This window comes from Rousettus aegyptiacus, unplaced genomic scaffold (genome assembly GCF_014176215.1).
Source record: "Rousettus aegyptiacus isolate mRouAeg1 unplaced genomic scaffold, mRouAeg1.p scaffold_m13_p_8, whole genome shotgun sequence".
Lineage (NCBI taxonomy): Eukaryota > Metazoa > Chordata > Mammalia > Chiroptera > Pteropodidae > Rousettus > Rousettus aegyptiacus.
The window spans coordinates 21,290,426-21,311,742 of record NW_023416311.1 but is presented as its reverse complement, the minus strand read 5'-3'; the positions used below and the strand labels follow the sequence as shown (position 1 = coordinate 21,311,742).

Here is a 21,317-nt window from a genome sequence, read left to right as displayed (position 1 = left end):
AAACTTTATTGATAAGGACTTCTGTCCCAAAGGTTTACTCTAATCACATTTATAGTACGTAAAATATTAATACTTTCTTATTAAGAAAAAAGAAACTCTGGCCTTAGTATTAATGCTACCTTAAGAGAAACATAAGCCTCTACCTGAGGCAAGAATCTATATCTGAAGAATTCAACCAATATGAGAGATACACAAAAAAATCAACTCAACAAATTACTTTAAAGATATGTAAGAAATCAAGAGGACAGCTTAGTGGGAGGCTGATGTACACATTTTATTTAACAAACAATGCACACAGACTAAAAGAACTATATATTCCCAGGAGAATTGATTATGTATACCTGGATTAGCACCTAGAAAATACACAGAAAATTTAAAAAAAAAAAAAAGTGGTTGGGGGAGCTTTCTATGAGAATCATTTGGACCCAAGTTTCTAAGAGCTAATTCTCACCAACATTTGAGAGCAACTCATTCCATTCCACATGAGCTTAGTGATCAACTGCCTCAGCAAACCGCTTCATATCTTCAGTGCTTATGGCAATAGATATGTTAACTTGATGGATTTTATATGTAAATTTAAGTGAAAGATAAAGTTTTATACTTACCCTAGTTTTACTTCAAAATTACTGCACTACAAATTACTATTAACAAGATATTAGAAAAGAAAAGGAAACTTTTTTACTGCTTGTGTGATATGACCTTGTTTAAGAACAGTGCCCTGGGAATTTCAATTTGTCAGGTACACTGATAATCTGAAGAAATCACTGATGGGAAGGAGGAACATCAATCACATATTTAGGTTATGAAAGGTTCCATTAGTATTAAAAAGGTTCCGCATGGACAGTGGCTGTAAAGTCTCACTAAATGAGATATCAGTTAACATTACACTGTGCACTTAATGCAACATTCTTTGGTTACACTGTATTAATTACCAGGAGGATAACTCCCTTGCTTACAAAATAGATCAGTGGTTCTTAACTGGGGAGATTTTATACCCTCCCACCCCCAACCCAGGAAACATTTGGCAATGTCTGGAAACAATTTTTCACAACCGTAGGGAGCCTATGTAGCCATCTAGTGGATACGTAGGCTAGGGATGCTGCTAAATATCCTACAGTGCATAATTCCCCACATCAAATACCCCTCAGGTAGGGAGCCTATGTAGCCATCTAGTGGATACGTAGGCTAGGGATGTTGCTAAACATCCTACAGTGCATAATTCCCCACATCAAATACCCCAAATGTCAGTAGTATTGAGGTTGAGAAATCATGAGAGTTTATATGACATGTGTCAGGGTTGTCCATAAAGTCAAAAGTACGCTATGGAGGCAAAAGGTCCCCGCCCTCTGCACTTTATAGCTCTGAGGGCACCCCATCAGCTCTCACCAGCAGAGTCCCACTCATTCCCCTGTCCTTTGACCCAGAGCAAATTCTCCTTTACATCAAAGAGCTCAATATCTGCTGAATGAAAAGAGGAAAGAGATATGTGTGAAGCATGGTTCAAAGTCTTTCACTGACTATACTATACAGTGACTTTATATGACTTAAAATTGTCCTGAACCTCAATGGTGTCATAGTCTCTGACTCTATAGGACCTCAAAGTTAGGGTTACCATATTGTTAAAGATGGAGTCAACATTTTAAGGGGAGTATGTCTAAACACTTCTAGATTCACTTTAGGGGGAAATCAAATAAAATAGTATTTAAGGAAACATTAAACCATTTTAAACTAAAAAAAAAAATGGACACATGAAATGCCATGCACAATACACACCATTCCTTTTTTTAAAAAAAAACATATTTACAATTTTACATACTTATCAATATATCTTCTATCTTTACAATTACAAAATTATTTCAAAGTGTAGAGTAGTGGTACCACTGAATTCCCTTAAACACACATTTCGTAGCATTCACTTGTTTTATCCTTTAAGAGGCAATTTACCCAAATCCATATTATATTGAATGCCACGAAGGAAGCACATAGGAAAATCATGGAAAAAAAAATCAATTTAGACAAAATTTTCACACATGCCTTAAATGAATCTATTTCAGTAATTCAAATAAATAGTGCTTTATTATTTACTAAGCTTCCCTTAGGAAAAACAAAACAAAAAGAATCCCCACAAACTGTACCTTTAAAATTGCTCTGACATTTATAAGCAATTAAATTACATTTTAGATCCAATCAGTGGGCTGTAGTAACAGCTAGCTACAATTTAGGCTAAATAAATACTATCCATGTACATTTTTATCATCCTGCATAAACCTGAGGTTGCAGTGGTGGAGGAAGTTTATCATTTTCAACATTTTCAGAGTCAATAGCTACTAAAGACTGATTTGGAGGCTTAATTTCAAGTGGATATTTCTCAACAATGTCTTGAACCTCTTTTGCAATTCCATCTGTCCAATCTATTAGGTCTTTTTCAAGTTTCTTGGCTTCATTCATAATCCTTTCCTGTCGTTCATTCAATTGAGACAAGAGATCCAAGTTCTTATACATTTGCTTAACACCTAAACAAGCATCAGGAGACCAATTCTCAGATTCTTGCTTCCTGGGAGAAGTCTGGCCAGACATGTATCGATCAAAATCTTCCTGACTTAAATTCAAAGACTGAGCATCTAATTTCTCAATGAAAGCCACAGCACAGCACTAGAAAAAGAAGATAATATTATTTATTATAGCCATATGGAGAACTACAAATATTCTAACAGATTTTTAAAAATCCTTTTATTATGGCAAATTTAAAACAGAAACAAAAGTAGACAATATACTAGCCTAATGAACCTCCATGGACTTCGGCTTTGAAAACTACCAGCTCACAGCCAGTCATGTTTCCTTTATGTTCCCATCTGAAACAATTTTTTACAAATTAAGAAAAAAATCTTAAAAAAAAAATTTAATTACCAACTCCCACTGTGTCTGACAGTCAGAAATTCAGTTCTGTTCTTGGATTGTTCGAAGGTGCTAGGGTCTTGTACGGAGTGCAATATTTGAGGGGGCACCTTCAGTGTTTGTTCCACACTGGCTACTACAGAGTTTCCGATGGATGAAAACTGAATTTTTCCTTGAAGTCGGAGGCTCTCTGCTTCCCTGCCATGTTGTAGAACAGAGGAACGATGGCCAAGAGCTCCACGGCCAAGCATCAGGGGGTGTACCCCATAAAGCCATTTCCTTTTGAGGTCTTGCCAGTCCCACAATGCCCACTTGGGCATGACCAGCCATTGGGTGTGCCCCCAGGTACTGGTGTGGCGCACGGTCCGCTGGGGCTCAAGAGATATTTTACATCGTACGGTTAAAGGAAAAAGCTTTGAAATCAGGCAACTTGAGTTGTCACCTGTCACTTGATGGCAGATTTGTATGACGCTAGGAAAGTTACATAAGCTCTATGAGGTTTCTGCATCTGTAAAATGGAGGAATCCCACCCAGACTTGTGAGAATTAAACAATGTAACACATGTAACCAGCTTAGTTCATAGGTCTGTTGCTAATGGTCAGTGAAACTGATATCAGTTATATTTACTTATATCAGATATTTCTACAAGAAACACATACCATTTAAAATTTTTAAAACTATTTTCGCAAGAAAAACGTGTAATATAATCAGGGGGAAATAGGTAGCTCTCTGAATTTCTGAGAGACTCATTCACAAGATCCTACTCTATTACACATAAAAAAGGAAATCATCTTTAAGGAATACTTTACAAATCTATTACAAAATGAATCTTCTGATGAGATCATGCCCATCTGACTCTTCCATATGGGCTCACACTGTGTATGGAATTGCTACAGCCCTTTACCTGGGATGAAGAGGACTCTAAGACCAGCCTAACATTCCTGGCTTAGGTGAATGGATATATAATATTGCCACTAATGGAAACAGTGTATATAGACCCTTAAACGACACAGAAGTTAAGCCTTACGGTCAGAAATCCAAGTATAACTTTTGACTCCCCCAAAACTTAACTACTAGTAGACTTCTCTTGACTGGATTTGATGTCTTACCCGTAACATAAACAGCCATTTAACATATTTTTATATGTTATATGCATTATATACTATATTCTTACAATAAACTAAAGAAAAGGAACTGTTATTAAGAAAATCATAAAGAAAATACATTTCAAATATTTATTGAAAAAAATCTCATCTGACCTAGGAAGCTAAGCAGGATTGGGCCTGGTTAGTACTTGGAAGGGAGACCACCTAGGAAGATCAGATGTTAAAAAAAAACTTGCAAATAAGCGGACCCATGCAGTTGAAATCCATGTTGTTCAAGGGTCAACTACATATTAGAAAAGAAAAAAACATTTGGTGGGGAAGCAGTTTCAGTTTTGAACAAATTAAATCTGAGGCACAACAAATAGCTGGAAGTGGAGCTCAATGTGAGGTCAAAACAGGTGACCAACAGAGTTGTGACCAGAGGAGACAGCCTAGAGAGAGAAATGCAGAGAGGACAGAACCCCAGGGAATGACACAATTCAAGAGGAAGTGAGGACACAAAACCTAAAAAGAAACAAGAAGTACTGGAATCATGGAAGCCAAGAGACATAAGAAGTTCCAGAACTAAGGAGTCATCAAGGGTGTTAAAGAAGTGAACTAAACTGAAGACTGAGAGGTCCCCATGGAATAAGGCAACTGGCAGATTTTTTGCTTTTGCCAGAGCAGTTTCATTGGAGAAATGGGACTATAAGCCCACTCTGAGTTAAGGAAGAACAAGATGAAAAAAGAAGGTGTAACATAGTTAAGGCTGTAAGTCAAGGTGCTGGGAAGCTGCAGTGTAGGAAACCAGCAGCCTCTACTGTCAACAACAAGGGCTACCCTCAAATACCTCCTGGTCTTGCTTCATATCTCCTAGTACCATGTTTCCATTTCCATACTTCTCGGAATTTTCAGATTGTCTGATACTCTCTAGATAAACAACTGAATCCAAAGGCTCTTCTCTAGCAGTCAAGTGCATGTTTCATTTTTGTTAATGAACATGAGTACTTTGGTCACTAAAAGTCTTTTTGTAGAGTATAAACCACCACATATCTAGAAGAATGAAAAACACTGCAAATAATGGAGCAAACATCACTTTGAAAAAGCATTCTGAAGTCCCTCCACCTGCAAACCACACTCCCCATATGCTAACAATACAGTAACAGGTAGGTGAACACAATGACTGATAGTGATGAGTAATAAGAGGGCAGGTCCAGGTTTTGAGGGACCTGAAGCTTATACGCTTTGGGGAATCCACTAAAAAGGAAAAGGAAAAAAAAAAGAAAAACACAAAATTAGGTACAAAAAAGAATATAAATTTAGGATGTAAAAATAAATCACAACACATTTCTGGAGGTTTGGAGATTCAAGTACCTTAAATTGTCTTTGTAGACAATTTACCAGAAACATTTCCTTATGTACCTTGGCTTTCTCTCCTTACCTATTACCCCGTACTTACCAAATTGGTGAAATAGTAGCCATCCTCTCCAGTCATCAATCGGCTTGGGTTACAGAAGCGGGTGATATACTGAATATTAGACTGAAGGCGTGGGGGATTTCCCTTCAAAACAATGTAGATGAGAGTGGGTAAGAAGTCATCGGCTGAAGCTGGCTCATTCTTGGTGATCTTGATGGCATTGAAAATGTGTTTGCTGCACTTGGTGATGCAGGCCAACTTATCTCTAGGCACACGCTTTGAATCCATTTCAATGATATCTATAAAGCAGAAAAGACACTATTCCAATAAAAATAACATAAGAGAAACATTAAGATAATCATTTTTTTTCTATTAAGTTACAGAGATAATCTTGCAACCCCCTTATCTACCAGTTAACTTAGATGAAAAACTTAGATGGCAAGAACAGTAAATGTTAGAGCACAGAACACATGATCATGAGCCAGTATGCTCTACTGGCATATGTTTTCATCCTCAGATGATGCACGGGATACTATTATTGATAAGAAAACTGGGGTTCAGAGAAGTCTGATGATTTGCCCAAGATCACACTGACAGCACGTAACAGAGGGGATTTGAAACCAAGTCTAACTGAATCTAAAATCTATTATTTTAATTATGATAGCAAACCTCTTATGAGTTCTATGGAGAAGAGTCTTTTTACTACTTCTATTCCTCTTAATATAGTGTAAAACTCAGTTTAGAAATCTTTACTTTGTATACTGCTTTTCAGAAATAAGGCTACTATACAAAGCATTTTTGTTTTAGATATCAAAATATAGAGGCTGAAACCTATCACACGGAGGTCCACAGTAGTCAATCCTCAGGGCATGTAAATCTCCACCAGCTATAAACATCTACAGAAACTTTAAGACACTTATAACCTGCTGGTGAGCAAATGGGATAAAGGGTATAAATTTAATTGCATAAGCAACATTTTCTCTCAGAAAAAAATTATTTCACTGCCGTTCACTACCACTCTGTCCAACTGTTGGGCTCTTAATATGCATGCCCCCTTTGTTATGAGGACTAGGAAGTGGTGAGGAAAAGATGGGTACAAACTCACTGTTAGAATAACGCAAGAAGGGGGAGGGAGTGTGTCTTTGGATGTACATATCTGCTTGCTATCTGGAACATCATGAAAGAAAATAGCTGAGGCAGCTAAATTTGACAGCAAATCTTGCCATGAGAAGGAATAAGTTTCAGATAGGAGCTCTCAGGTCCTATCTCTGAGGTCAGTTCCCTGGAAGACACTCACAGCACCACCAGGCATATGTGGGGGATAGAAACACTGGAGAGTATAGAGGCCTTATTTTAACTTACTAATGCTTTTATTCTCCCCTCTTTATAAGTTTATTTTGTGAATTATATAACTTTCATTTATTTTATTAGTTCTTTTAATTTAATTCTGAGTTGTAATTATTGTTATTATACCTCACTCAGTCTATTTTTCCTTTTCTATTTAAAAAGAACTTATTACAAAAAAGATTAGGGAAAAATTTTATTTTTATCATTTTTTCTACTTTGATTTACCTTATTTAGCCTTTATCACTGGTTATTTTCTATTTTAACCATTTAACCATTTTCCCATTAATCTTTATTATTTGCGTTTTAAAGTAAATAAAAAATGAATTACTTTTTATCTGGATGCATGTGTAGCTACCACTGCCCAGGGGCAGGACCAGGAGTGTAAAGAACAGAATAGAAGGAAAAGAAAAAAACCAAAATCCAAGGGATTTCTCCCATATTCTTCATCCTGCAGCAACCCCCACTCCCCTTCTTAAGTATCCTTTAGCCTGAAACAAGTTGTTCTGTTGGAACCCTTTAGGACTCCTGATCCTGATGTGCAGTTCCATGATTTGCACGGCCCTAAAGTCTAAACTAAGATATATGGGAGGAAAAGCAAACAAAATAGGAAATTCACTATTGTATTACTCATTCTTCTAGTAATGCTCTCCTTCCCCAATCTGCCGGTTACTATTTACTTTCCAGAGTTCTTAGACAATTGCTTTGTGTCTTTTGTCCAAGGATTTTACTTTTGATTAGTAGGAAAGGCAGGGTTGAGGATAGATACTATCTTAGCAGATAGCTAGACTTATCTTTAATGGAGTTTGGAAACAAAGTAGGCTGTACTTCTAGGTCATGTTTTCTCAACCTGGGCTCTACTGACATTTTAGGCTGGAAAGTTCTTTGTTGTTAAGGGACTGCCCTGTGCACTGCAAGATGTTTAGCAGCATCCCTGGCCTCTACCCACTAGATGATAGATGTCAACTAAAATGGAAAATGCCTCATGCGGTCTCTTTATAAACAAAACTAACTGCTGATTAGTAGCACATGGGATGACTTGGAGAAATTTAACTGATATCTTCATATTTTAAACCATTATTATAGACCATCCTCTCTAAATTCTCCCATACTGAGGCTGACAATTTTAGAGTAGGAAGCAAGTAATCACATAACCTCTGCTCTTCAAGGAGGTAGAATATGTCAGTACTTGAATGGGCAGGATGTTAGGGCTAAAATGAAAAGAGCAAGGTTTTTAAAATTTTGTGGCTGACTTTTTATTGTAAGATCTCTTGAAACTCCATCTCAGGTGCTTTGAGAGGAAAGTTTCACCTCTCAAATTCTATTAACAAACTGTTGATGTATTGAAATCCTCTTTCTTAGTTCTATTTTAAAGTAAACAGTTGGGCACTTTTGTTTCTGGTTTTACAAGGTCTGTCCTGTGGCTTTTCATAAAAGAGTCCTCAACATAAATTTCTTGGAGTAATTTAAACACAAACCAGTTGGTCTTGAACTTGGTAAAAGTCTAAAAGGTCCACATCTAGGTTTTTGAGAGGCTCTCACCTTCAATTTCTTACAATGTTCCCTGAGTGAAAGGTAGGAGTAGGGGTGGGCCTTGACCCAAGGGACTCAATTCACTGAACCTATGATGTAGCCTACTAGAAAAGCTTTGAACAACAAAGATGACAGTATTTAGCTAGGCCAACTAGACTACACAGAGAATTAAAAAGAATAATTCATTTAATAATAGAAGTTAAATTGAAAAGAAATAATGTAGGGAGGAGGTAAGAGAACTAAAATGCTTAATCAAGTTATATTCAAAGACTGCAAAATGTTGATCAGCCCTATAGCGAGACCACCAGGAAACCTACAGAACAAAGGAAGATTTCTGCTGGGATTGCTAACAAACTATTTCCTCATACTGTGGTGTGGAAGGAAAACTGAAAAACAGAGTCTTTAAGTGGCATCCTACATGGGAAAATAAAATCAGTCATTTCCTACGGCTAAAACCATGGGGAACATAGGGATCAAAAGCTGGGAACTGCCAGCAGGCCTTTCACACTACATACTCTTACCTTTTCATGCTACATATTCTGCCTCTTTCATGCTATATGTCCATACCATCAAAAGAAAATGGGTGAACAAAGTCTTTAAACTGTAATTTGCAGAAACTAAGAATGATATAAAAAATGAATTCCCTGAACACTCAGGGTCCCTCTGTGTCTTTATCTAAGTCCCTCTCAGTGTCTGTCCCTCTATCTGTCCCTCTGAGTTTCTCTCAGGCTCTTTCATTCTGTCTCTGAAAGGAGACTATGCTCTGTCTATTGAGCATTACCCCTTCACTAATAAACTTTTCATTTAACTCTAATTCTAAAGTTCATTTGAATTCTTTCTTACACTCAGTCAAAGAACCCTCTCTCTCTGTGCAGGTCCACTCAGGGGAATTTGCCCTGTCCTATATCAGATATACAAAGGAAAGCAGAACCTGAGAAAGTGGATGACTCATGTTAACAGCAGACAGCTGAATCCACAGAGAGGCTGCGGAGCTGTTTCTGTCAGAGTCCTGCCTCCCTTTCGATCCTGATATCTTAAGCAAATCCTCATTTCTTCCTGTTACTTGAGTGAGTCTCTGGTTCTTATAACCAAAGGAGTCTACTTAATAGCCTGCCTCCAACAATAGCCTGCTAACATTAGCTAACCTACTTTCCTTTCCAGCAGAATTCCATTAATAATCTTTAAATGTGCAAGACTTTCCATCTCTTCTCCTAGAGAAGTTGGCCAAGGCTGGGTGTCTTCTCAATCACAAGTTTGTTTGTTTGTTTTTTGTTTTTTTAAATGTTTGTGTAGCACTTCTGCTGAATTATTCCTATGAATAAGAAACAGAAGCATTATTAGGTGCCTGGACCTATCCAGAATGGCAGAGCCATATTAATTTAGGACACTTCATATACTTCCTGAACAAAGAAAAAAAATAATTCAAAGCAAATTTCTGATTAACAACCAGTTAGAGGCATCATTTTAATATGTAGCTCTAGCTTGGGGACTACCTTGCCTCACCAATTCCCTCCCCTACTCCAAATTTATTTTGAATATATAAATGCAACTGAATTTTAAGAAATTTACTCTATAAAGAGGGTCAAATATATGGTGATGGAAGGAGATTTGATGCTGGGTGGTGAACACACAATACAATATACAGATGATGTATTACAGAATCGTATACTTGAAACCTATATAATTTTATTAACCAATGTCACCTCAATAAATTTAATTAAAAAATAAAATGAGAAGAGAAAAAGAAATATACTCTAGCTTTATTTGACCTTAGTTTAGTTCAATACCCAAGAAATAAGAGACCTTGGTCATGTAAAGTGAAGGGGAAAAGCAGTTTATCTGCTAATAAGAATGCTTCAAATTCATGAAATTAACTCTCTTACAAATCGCTTTTACCACATTCTAATATATCTTTGGCAATCTGCATTTTCGAAATACTGTCTTTTTGCTCATTGAAATAAGTATAGAGTAATAAAATATAATGTTAACTTTAAGGGGAAAACATCCAAATATAAAAACTGGCAGTTTCACTGACCTGTAATTGCTTTCACCACCATATCAGATACTTCTGGAATTTCTTCATTAACAGGGACACAAAGCATCTGAGGTGTAACCCAGTGCAGGGCTCTATAAGAGAAAGATAGTAAAAAAAAAAAAAAAGTTTAAAGAATAGACTTTAGTCATTTGTCAATTTGTCATTTCCTTCATTATGGGAAAATAGGGTGAACCACTGATGACTCAAGAATCCTAGGCCCAAGCATGTATTAGGAGCTTAGCTGATGTGCCAAAGTTAACTAAAATCCAAAAATGAGGCTTTTCTTTTGTATTTATCAAAAGAAAAGCATAAGGCAATTTTACCATTTAAAATGAGATAGTACTAAGTCTGAAAAGCACTAGATATTTGGAAATGATTTGAGAGGAATCTACTGCTTCTTGTCCTCGCTGTCTACCACCATCAATGTCCTATTAGTCTTCTGCCTTCAACTTTTGAGGCATACCAGAGCCTGTGTAAGAGTGCAACAAGCATGTGTCACATGTCACCTCACCCTGAATCACTGAGTTCCCTGACTGCATCATAACTTCACACCAAAAATTCTGCCGCTGATTTTCACCACTTGTTTATTTAACGTTCTCATTCTTCATCTCAGTCCAAAGCCCATCTAGTTACTTCTGGCTCTACCTTCCATCTTTCCAATATCAAGTTCTCACTTGTAGTGTGACACCAGAAAGTACCAATTACCAGCCTCACTGTTTGGGAACTCCATTTGAAATTCCTTGGCCTCTCTCCTCCAAAAATACCTCATCATGCTCAGTCTTTGCCCAGTCACCAAATTCGAAAGCTTATTTCCTAAGTGTTTCCGTGCCACTGGAATGCAGAGAACTGAGGCTTACTCTGTTGGTCATGGAAAACCGGGTGCTCTGCAAAGTATTATCAACCCAGTGCTAGTGGAAAGTGATTGGAGAATGGCTGAGTAACAAGCAACCTTGGTATAGATGAAAAAAAATGGCACTGCATTGATATGGTTATTCACTGCTCCCTGCCTGACAAGATAGTACAACGAAAAGAGAAAATAATGAAATTTCCTCCTTAGAATTTTGGAGATTTGAAAGAATTTCAAACATCAAATATGGTTCTTATCTAAAGCTGCTTGGAATCAGATGGGTAAGTAAGATGATGACTTGAGCCATTTCCTATCAATGTGCCATATTCCTTTTCTTTCTGACACCACAAAGATCATATGCTAAGAATGACAGGACCTTAGCTGTTACTTGCTCTCAAGGTTTAAAATTCAAGTGCTCTGTTTTCCCACAATGTGTTCTTCCAACAGCTAGTAATAAATACAGTAGTAAATAAGTCTCCCCTTATTCACAGTTTTGCTTTCTGCAGCTTCAGTTACTCATAATCAACTGTGGTCCAAAAAAAACTAAGTGAAAAATTCCAGAAACAAGTCATAAGTTTTAAATTGCCATTCTGAGTAGTGTGTGTGATTTGCACTGTCCCACCTAAGATGTGAATCATCCCTTTGTTTAGCATATTCACATGGTGTACTCTACCTGCCCACTGATCACTTAGTAGCATGATATTCTACTCCAACAATGTTTAAGAAGAAGAAATGTTTTGGTGTGTTGACTTTGGGTGAAGTTGGACAAGGTGGATTAGAATGAGTTGAATTAGGAATGTGTAGTGGCTATGAATTAGAAACCTCTTCCTATTATATAAGGCAGTATGGTAGTCTCCTTTATCCACAGATTTTCTTTCTAAGGTTTCAGTTACCCAGGGTCAAACACGGTCCAAAAATATTAAATGGAAAATTCCAGAAATAAACAATTTTAGAATTGTTTATTTAAACTATGTGCTGTTCTGAGTAGTGTGATTAAATCTCGTGCCATCCCACTCTGTCTGGGATGTGAACCATCCCTTTGTCCGGCATCTCCACACTGTATACAGTCCCTGCCCCTTAGTCACTTAGTAGCCGTCTTGGTTATGAAAACAACTGTCATGGTATTACAGTGTTTGTGTTCAAGTAACATTCATTTTACTTAAATAATGGCCCCAAAGCACAAGAGTACTGATGCTGGCAATTCAGAAATGCCAAAGAGAAGCTGTAAGGAGCTTCCTTTAAGTGAAAAGGGGGTAATTCTCAACTTAATATTTTGAGAGAGAGACCATATTCACATAACTTTTATTATAGTATACTGCTATAATTGTCCTATTTTATTATTCGTTTTTATTAGTCTCTTACTGTACCTAATTTATAAATTAAATTTTATCAAAGGTATGTATGTATCAGAGGAAACGATATATATAGGGTTCAGTACTATCTGAATTTCAGGCTTCCACTTGAGGTATTGGAATGTTTCCCCTGTAGATAAGGGGGAACTACTATATAACAAGACAAAGCAAAACAATCAACTACCTGATCCTCTTTTGAATAGCGAGATCTTTCTTCTCATCATCAGTAGTTTCTGGACAGAACACATACTTATAAAGACGAGTCATGATGTACTTTTCAATCTGATCCATTATTTTCTCAACTCTTTCTGGAGGCACTGAAATATCCAGATGGATATAAAAGCTCAAGGTAAAGATGGACATTTAAAATTACGAGTATGCTTTCATAGTACTTTCTACATAGCAGAAAACTAATTTGCTAGAAATATATTAAACACACTCAGAAACAAAAATATAAGACGTTATATTTAAAAATACCCTTTAAAAATTACTTCATCATTGGGATTGCCTTTTACAGAATTCCTACTTCTAACTTAAGCTGTTCTGGCAGGACCTAACAGGTGTTAGGTCTTCCTAACACTCTAGTAGGGAAACCTTAGTATGGGTCGCTCTCCACTGCTACATTAGAAATGCACTTGAAATTTCCAAGACTGATGACTGCTGGCAAGACTCACCTTTTCACTTCTCTGAGGCCTACTATAAAACCTTAGAGATCACTCCAAAGTATACATATGGGGCAGATTTCTCAGGTATACATGTATGCTAAGTACATCCTCAAATCTAACATTAATGGAAGTCAAATTCAAGAAAGATTCCTAAAAACCTAAAGTGCTAAATCAGTTGTCAATTTTGTTCCTACCCCAACCCACATAAAGAATACATAATCATGAATAAATAACTGACCAAGATAGTAATTCCAAGTTGAGGTTTTACTTAGAAGCCTCCTAAAGGGTGCTAATCAACTCTGCCTCTACTCTTAATGAAGTTATTAAACGATGCTCAATAAATTATTCAATTGTTCTGATTACGTAGGAATAATAAACATGGTGGTATTCAAATGCACTGCTAAGTATAAACTACCAGAATGTTGGAGTAATTTCTAAAGCAGAGTGGGAACACCAGCCAGGCCTTCTGAGAAAGGAGAAACTGCCAAGAGACTCAGCAGTCTGGCCCTGTGCAACTACCAGCAATTCCTTAATGGCAGACTAACAAAGTATTACCTTTTCCACGAGTCTGCACTCTTTCAGCCACATTCTGGTAAAAATCCTGAGTACACTCTGACTGTTCCTCAATGCTTAAATCCTGAAACAAAGAGATGTAGAAGGTGCTTGGTAGATGAAGAGGAAAAAAGCTTTACATTTTATGAATTCTCCAAAACCCACTCAAAATGATACATCTCAAAAGTACTTAGAAATTATATTAACTCTGAAGGGGAAAAAACCCCTATCCATAAATATTAATTACAAAATCCCATGACCTCTCATTTCTTTTCATTGTGTGTATGTGTGTGTGTGTGTGTGTGTCTGTGTGTGTATATTTTCTTCATGGATATAATGAATATTTTGATAATTTACATGTTTATGTACACTTCTATTTATCTAATAATCTACTTAACCATTTTCGATGACTATATAACATTTTATTATATTAACCAATTTTTTAAACCATCCTCTACTACTGTGCATTTTGGTTCCTTCCCATTCTTCACTAGTATGTAATATAGCAATAAACCATTGTGTGGCGACTGTTTCTTATGGGTTATTTTGTGTGTGTGTGATACATTTTCAAAAGTGGCATTAATAGTTTCTAAGTATGAACAACTTTATAGCTTTAAGCATCTATTTATTGCTAGATACAATCCTCAGAAACTGCAATATACAGTCATCAGCCATGTATGTGCGCTTATTTCTCCATGGCCCCTGTAACACTGGGCTTTATAAATTTTATTTGGTTTTACTGATTTTATAGGTGTAATATATATATTTATTCTCCACTTTCTTCCAAAGAATATTTGAAATCTACATAAAAGATAAACACAGTTTATCTCGACAAACTATAAGGTGATTTAAAGAAAAACAGCAACATGGAAACAGAAAGTAAAGCTAGGAATGAAAACACAAAAATGGATTCCTTGAAGATAAAAAACTTACTCAATAGTCAGCCCATAAATCTGTCTCTAACTATACTTTCTAGCAATCATCACTAAAATGAAAATACTCATGTAATTGAGACTCCAAAATATAAAGCTAAATAATTCTTTGGTAAAATTCAGACACCAAAGTCAGAAATTTCTTCCAGGGATCCTCATAAAGATGTCACTGTAGAAGGGCATTAATAAGACCCAAGACAAATTCCATAGGACTGTTTCTCACAGGCTGCCTCTGCACAGGCCAATGACAACATATGCCAAGGGCTGATGAAGCCCTGGTAAAATATGCAGACCCTGGCCCTCTGGTTTAATTCAGAAAGGATGTCCTAGTGTTGGGGCAGTAACCAAACCTTGCCTTACCTGCCTTTACAATGTCTCTTCCTCTGATTCTTTCCTGGTTTGGGCCCACTTTACCCCTCCCCTTTTTAGTGGCTCTCCCTACCTTTGATCTCTCTTATTTTTCAATCCATCTTTTACACACCACAGTCCAGTTGATCACATTAAATTATAATCTAGTCAAACTGTGCTTCAAACCTCCAAGCTATCCATCAGATGGATGCTGAAGAGTACACTCAGTCCAAACACTATATCCTACTTCCCATTTCCCTGCCAGGATACCTACTGTTCTGAGAATCTGCATTTAATTTTCCCACCTCTCTGATACTGTGAAATTATTCTTTGTCCAGATTACCTTTACTCCTCTCTCATCCTCCAACAGCTACTCAAGGAAGTCCCATAGTTATCACCCTTTGGGCTCAGTTCATACCTTATCTCCTCTAAAAAGATGTCTCTCATTCCCTTAAAATAACCTTGTAGGTCTCACAGCATTCACAACACTCTGTGACCACCTTGACTACAGCTCTTGTTACTGTTTCATTTATGTTAAGAGCCATTTGGTTGAACTGGAATTGATCCTTTTTCTATTAAGAACTAGGTACTACCCTTAGTAAATTTTATATATTTTGTAATGTTAACCTTGTACTTATATTCACCTCAATTTCCCAGTTTTTTTCACTTTACCTAACTTGTTCATCGTACAGATGTTTAAAAAGTTAATACTATTGGACAGTTTACCTGGTTATTAAGAATAATTCTTCAACAGTTCCCCTTCTACAGGTAAAATAAATATCTTAAGCTATTTCCAAGTTTTTCAATGTTTAGCTCTTTAAAATGGCTGGAATGTAAGGTACACAGTATGAAGCAGAAGACCTTAAGTAATCTGTACACGAGCTTCCGTATTTTTTTAGTAGCAATTAGTAAAAAACAAACCTGTTTTCCTTTGTTTTCCAGTTGTCATATGATTCGAATGTGAGAAACTGAAGCTATTTCTGGAATTCTGATTTATATACTATATGTTTTTTAACATCAAAATCACATATAGTTGATTACTTTTATTTTAGAGTATATTTTAAAATCTGATAGATTTAGAAACCTCCTCTGCCTTCCCCAAAAGATTGTATTTTAAGTGTTCACATTGACCTACAAAGTATTCAGAAACTTTTTATTTTCCTCAGCTAGATCCTAGATACAATCCTTAGTCTTTTAATTCTTTGAACAAACCTCTTTTTATACTAGATTGTTATTAATTACTATTGTCTTTTAAGTTGCTATTTTTAAAGAATGTGCTAGGCTTTTTATCACTGGCATGTCATGTTGTAACTAAATTTTGTAGACTTTATCTCGCCATGTTGCTAAATTTATACCACTGCATTCTCTTGGATTTTCCTGATAAGATTATTTTTCCTGAGCTTCCTAAAATTTATATTTCTATCCATTCTAGAAACAATTATTACATGATTAGAACTGCCAGACACTGTAACAGGCAATAATATAAAAAGATTAATAAAATGCTCAGAGAACATTCAGCTTAATGCAAATAATCATATTCTATGATAGGACCAAGACATGGGGCCAAGTCATGGGACATATAGCAAATCTCTCACTTCTTTTTCTTATTCCAACTATCTTCAAAGATCATCCCTAAATAGGTATGGTGGTAGCAGCAGTAAGTATTCTTGTTTCATACTAGTACTTGTATAAGATGATAGTGATGAGATGTTTCTAGCGATGGTCATGACAAAGGTTGTCTCCTTCATGCTGTGTGGTGGGAACCAACTAGATCCATCACTAATCTATAAGAAAAATCCTAATCCTACTTACCATACTCCTGCTGTTGCCTCTATGGGGTAGGAGGGTGCGTCTCTAAAAAAACATACTGGGTATGTCAAATATGTGGCTTTCCTTTTGGTATTGTCAATTCCTAATGAGACTCCAAACTTTTGTTTCCTATTTAGCCCTAATCTATAAATCAACTAAAGATATTATATTATAAATTCTCTACGCTTTGCCTTTCTACAAAATTAGATCACCAGACAAGTTCAGGTCCACTGAAAACATTTCTTCGGAGAACTAGTTTTAATATTATGCCTGGACTTTCATGTGTAGAGTCATAGCAGCAGCTATATGAAGAACATGTCCATAAGAACATGTTTATAAATTCTAAATATCATCAATCATTCCCTTGTTCTTTCATTCTTATTTTAAATCATTTTATAAATCTCAAATCCTTCTAATAAGCAAACTGGATTTAAATAACAAAAGATAGACTACCATTATAGAGTTTATGAGATAAAATTTATTTTACTATTAAACCTATGAATTTAATTTTTTATATGGGAACTCAACATTTTAACTGTGACATTTTAATTTCCTTTATAATGCTATAATTTTACTTATTATTTTATGCCTTCTTGCAATGGATTATCTACTCATCTACTTAGGTAGCTTAGATATGGTTACCATTCACTTGTACAAATCTTAACACTTAGCATAAACTACATTCATTCTTATGATTATCACTAGTATTCACTTTTAGCTGGAAACACTGACCTCCTTTTAAAGGTATAACTGGCCTGTTTTATTGGTGCCAGTAGATCATTTATTCCTCCCACAGCTTTACGCAATCATTGTAATTTTATAATTCAGAAAATTCCTTTTTATATTTCTATTTCTATTTCTATGTAGATTTACACTTCATTACAATGTTTATTTTATAATGTAAAATAACTCCCCTGCCACTCTATCCTTTATTCTGCTTCAGATTCCTCTAGGACTTACCACTATGTTATATTATAAATTGGTTTATCGTCTATTTCCTCTACTAATATATCAGCTTGACTAACATGTCACCACCATATTCTCGGTCCCTATAGCATAACCAGGCATAGGGATAGTGCTCAATATTAGTTGAATGAAAGAAGGAATTAATGTGCCCATTTATTATTTTTCTGCCTTATAATAATACTATGAAGATACTGGGAGACAATTCTAAATAGATCTTTTATATTTCCATACATCTTGTGAGGAGAGGCACTACTTTTGTTCTGTACTCTTTTCAAAGATAGTTATATAACAAATGGCCTTGAAACACAGAGACTGGGTCTCCCTCAAGAGAAAAAAAGGGAAAATTGTTTACTGTCCAGTACAATGTTTCCCTCTGGGCCAAGGTTGTGATGCTCTAGAGGTTCAGTAGTGTCCTGTTGCCCTCTTCTGTAAGTATATGAAGCTATTAAGCATGCAGTCCTGAAAATCAGTGGAATAGGCTTCCGAATTAAAGTTCACTGATACAACTGTACGATTATGTGTTTAAGTGCTGGTTACTTGGGCTTTCAAACAATGTTTGGGAAAAAGTCAAAAGTATTCATAGATAAGAAAAGTGAACCAGACTTTTAAGAGTTATAGCAGCTAGTTAAAGTACAAAACAAAACAAAAAACACAACTCTTCAAGAGGCAGTTAAATTTCTTTCACCCAGGTCACCAGAGTAGGTCTTGAGGTGTGCCCATGCAGCTTGTACCCTACCTTGTTAACTAGCATCACTGTGCCCAGCTCTTTCCTATCAACCAGCATGTGGAACAAGGCCTCATGCCTGCAAGGGTCTGATGTGGCTCAGTTTGGATCGTAACTGGTTCAACTTGAGTAAGCCCTGCTTCACGAACACTTTCTGAATATAGACTTCAGTCATCATGGGGCCCTTTTAAAGGTTCTTCAGGTGAGGTGATTATCATCTTTAATTTCTTCTTTTGGAACACATTGTGTTGGCCTTCTCCAAAACGTCTGCAACATCTAACAAGTCCTTGCAGAGACCCTAAATACCATGTAATCTGCCTCCTCCACCATTTTGAGCTCCCCTGTAGCAAATTCTCAGTATCTGCCAAAGCTCACTTATATTTTTCCACAGTCTCTTTCAGCTATTCTTCTAACCTGACATTCTCTTCCATAAACATCTCTGTAGAGAGAATCTCTCTCTTCTGTTCCATTTTGACAACATGGCTGCCCCTCAATAATGTTTTAAGTTTTCTCCCACACATCATTGTATTCTGTAACAAAGTCTTGACTACTTTTATTCATTCATAACGTTTAACATAGTTATCAACTTATTCTTTTTATCTACTGTTGTTTCTTATGATATATAGATTCCATTAGCTCAGATGTTTTCCCACTGTCATGTTACCTTACTTCTCATCCTTGCTGCTTCTAACTTTAAAATTGGGACCTGGATTACTTCCCCCACTAATTTTCTTAGCATAACTAAGAAAATTGTGTTAGATATGTAATTCTTCTCTCCTAACAGTAATTATATAGCAGGGCAAATTACTTCTTGTATACACATATGGTTTAGAATACTGAAATCATTTTAAGGTATAGAATGATATCTTTTTATTTATTTGGGGGGAAAGAAGATAAATGAAGATATAGCCATGTTTTAAACTATAATATTTTTTTCTCTTCAGTCAGGTTTAGAGAAAGTTTTTCAAGAGAATTAATATCAGAAAAAATTTAAGTTTCCATAATATAATCAATATCAGATTTATATACACTGAGAAAAGAACAGCGAAGGCAGTAAAAGGTCTTATGTTGTGCTTGATCATTTCCTTAAGAAGGAAAAAGCATATCTGAACGACAGCTAATAAAGGAATCTTGTTTTAAAAACTGAATTGAGAAACCCAGAAAATTTGTTTATTAAAGTGCTTTAATGCAATATCCAATAAATAAAAGGTCAGTATTTTGAGAAGTAGAGAGTGACACAGGATACACTTTTTAAAATAGGGCGGGCTATAGTTTCAGAATAGGAGAAAATGCATCTGAGGGATTTATTAACACTTAGCAAGGGCAGGATTTAAACAGTTGGGCAGCATTAGTTTCTCTAGGTGACTTATTTACTTTGATTTAACTACATTCTAAATATGTGTTTTGAAAATGTTTACGTATAAATAAATTTGTGGAAAAAAATTCTTTGCAAAGCCAGAGTACTGATTAAATTAGAAAAAAAAAAATAGTGTTCTAGTTATGACAGGGAAGGTTAACTTCTACATAATGCTTTGAAATTGCCCTGGGCACATAAGGCTCTGTCCAAATGACAAAAGAAATTTATATGTCCTTCATTTCCTTGGTGACCATATATGTCTCTGGATCTGTGGCCACTTAGACTTAGTTGAAGCTTGGTTCTCACAGTGGGATTCTTATAGTTCTTTTGTAATGATAAGATTAAAAAACTAAACCTTACAAATTCTTCTTAGCTTCTTCTTCATGCACTCCTCCAACCCCCTGGCCATTTTTTTCACTGAAATTTAAATTCTTGCTATGGTGACTTCTAAAAACAAGAAAGTAGCTGATAACAACTGTATGTTCAACATGAATGGATTTTGCATTGATGAGTAGTTGCCTATCTTGTTTGCAACAGAAAAACAGCTTAAAGAATATAAAAAGGGACTATAAGACAATATAAATTTTAATATTAAGGATCTAATAAGATTAACAAAAAAGAAAAAAGGGAAAAATAAACCAGCTTCAGAAGAGTTTTAGCAAACAATAATATCTGTTGAACAGTAAAGCATTACATTGCAATACTGCAGTGTTGCATGAATTATGTAGGTGCTAAAAAATTTAACCAAAATTTCCCTTTTGGGAAGAGAAAGAATTTTAAGTCCTAGTGCAGATACAGTGTTTCCTGCTAAAGATGAGTCCTTTTATAGGTAGTCTTACAAATTTTTGTAACTGAAATTATGAGTTAAAGACATACATGTGGAAGACACTAGTTTTAGTTCTGTCATTGGCAGAATCTAGCTGTGTAACTTCAGACAAATTACTTATCCTCTCTGGCTCTCTATTTCCCCATCTATAAAATAAGAAAGCTAAAACTGAAATAATTGGTAAGGTCCCTTTCCATATCTATATTCTAGCTTTCCCTTCTCTACCTTAGCAAGGAGAGGAAAATTAAAAATCAAAATTCAAAACAAAACAAACATAAAAATATGCTAAAATGATTGTTACTAGTCTACCAACTGCTACTTAAGAGTTCAAGGTCTACTATGGCAGTTTATAATATTTACAAAGTGACAAGTTAGGAAGGCTTATTACTAAAATAGGCAATAAAAGTGTCTTGGATGTCATATTTTCCATGCAAAGATGATCCAATACCATTGAGTTGCAGTAGAAAAGTACTAGTATGGGAGTCAGATTTTAACTTGGTACATAACATTTCTTGCATAACTTAACATCTCTGGAGCTTGATTTTCTCAGGTGTAAATGACAGTTGCATTAGATTATCTCTAAGTTCTTTCCTAAAACCACAATTCTGTTTCTAAGTGGTTATTCTCAAC

The 21,317-nt window shown here is 35.7% G+C and overlaps 1 protein-coding gene and 1 pseudogene across 6 annotated transcripts in view; both read right to left on the bottom strand.

The window, feature by feature from the left end:
• Window positions 1-253: 253 nt before the first annotated feature.
• The window catches only part of RABGEF1 (RAB guanine nucleotide exchange factor 1), a 55,002-nt gene continuing 33,938 nt past the window's right edge, over window positions 254-21,317 (bottom strand). For 5 of the 6 annotated variants that reach the window (XM_016138525.2, XM_016138527.2, XM_016138526.2 and 2 more), the window contains exons 5-9: window positions 13,729-13,810; window positions 12,693-12,825; window positions 10,310-10,401; window positions 5,440-5,696; window positions 254-2,652 (exon numbers count right to left, since the gene is read on the bottom strand). In XM_016138525.2, the coding sequence (XP_015994011.1) occupies window positions 2,254-2,652; window positions 5,440-5,696; window positions 10,310-10,401; window positions 12,693-12,825; window positions 13,729-13,810 (963 nt within the window). In that variant the 3' untranslated portion in view covers window positions 254-2,253. Of the gene's footprint in view, window positions 2,653-4,150; window positions 5,238-5,439; window positions 5,697-10,309; window positions 10,402-12,692; window positions 12,826-13,728; window positions 13,811-21,317 lie in introns of those variants that run through there. The other variant, XM_036225876.1, reaches the window with a different exon arrangement.
• On the bottom strand, window positions 16,530-21,311 carry LOC107507438 (annotated as a pseudogene).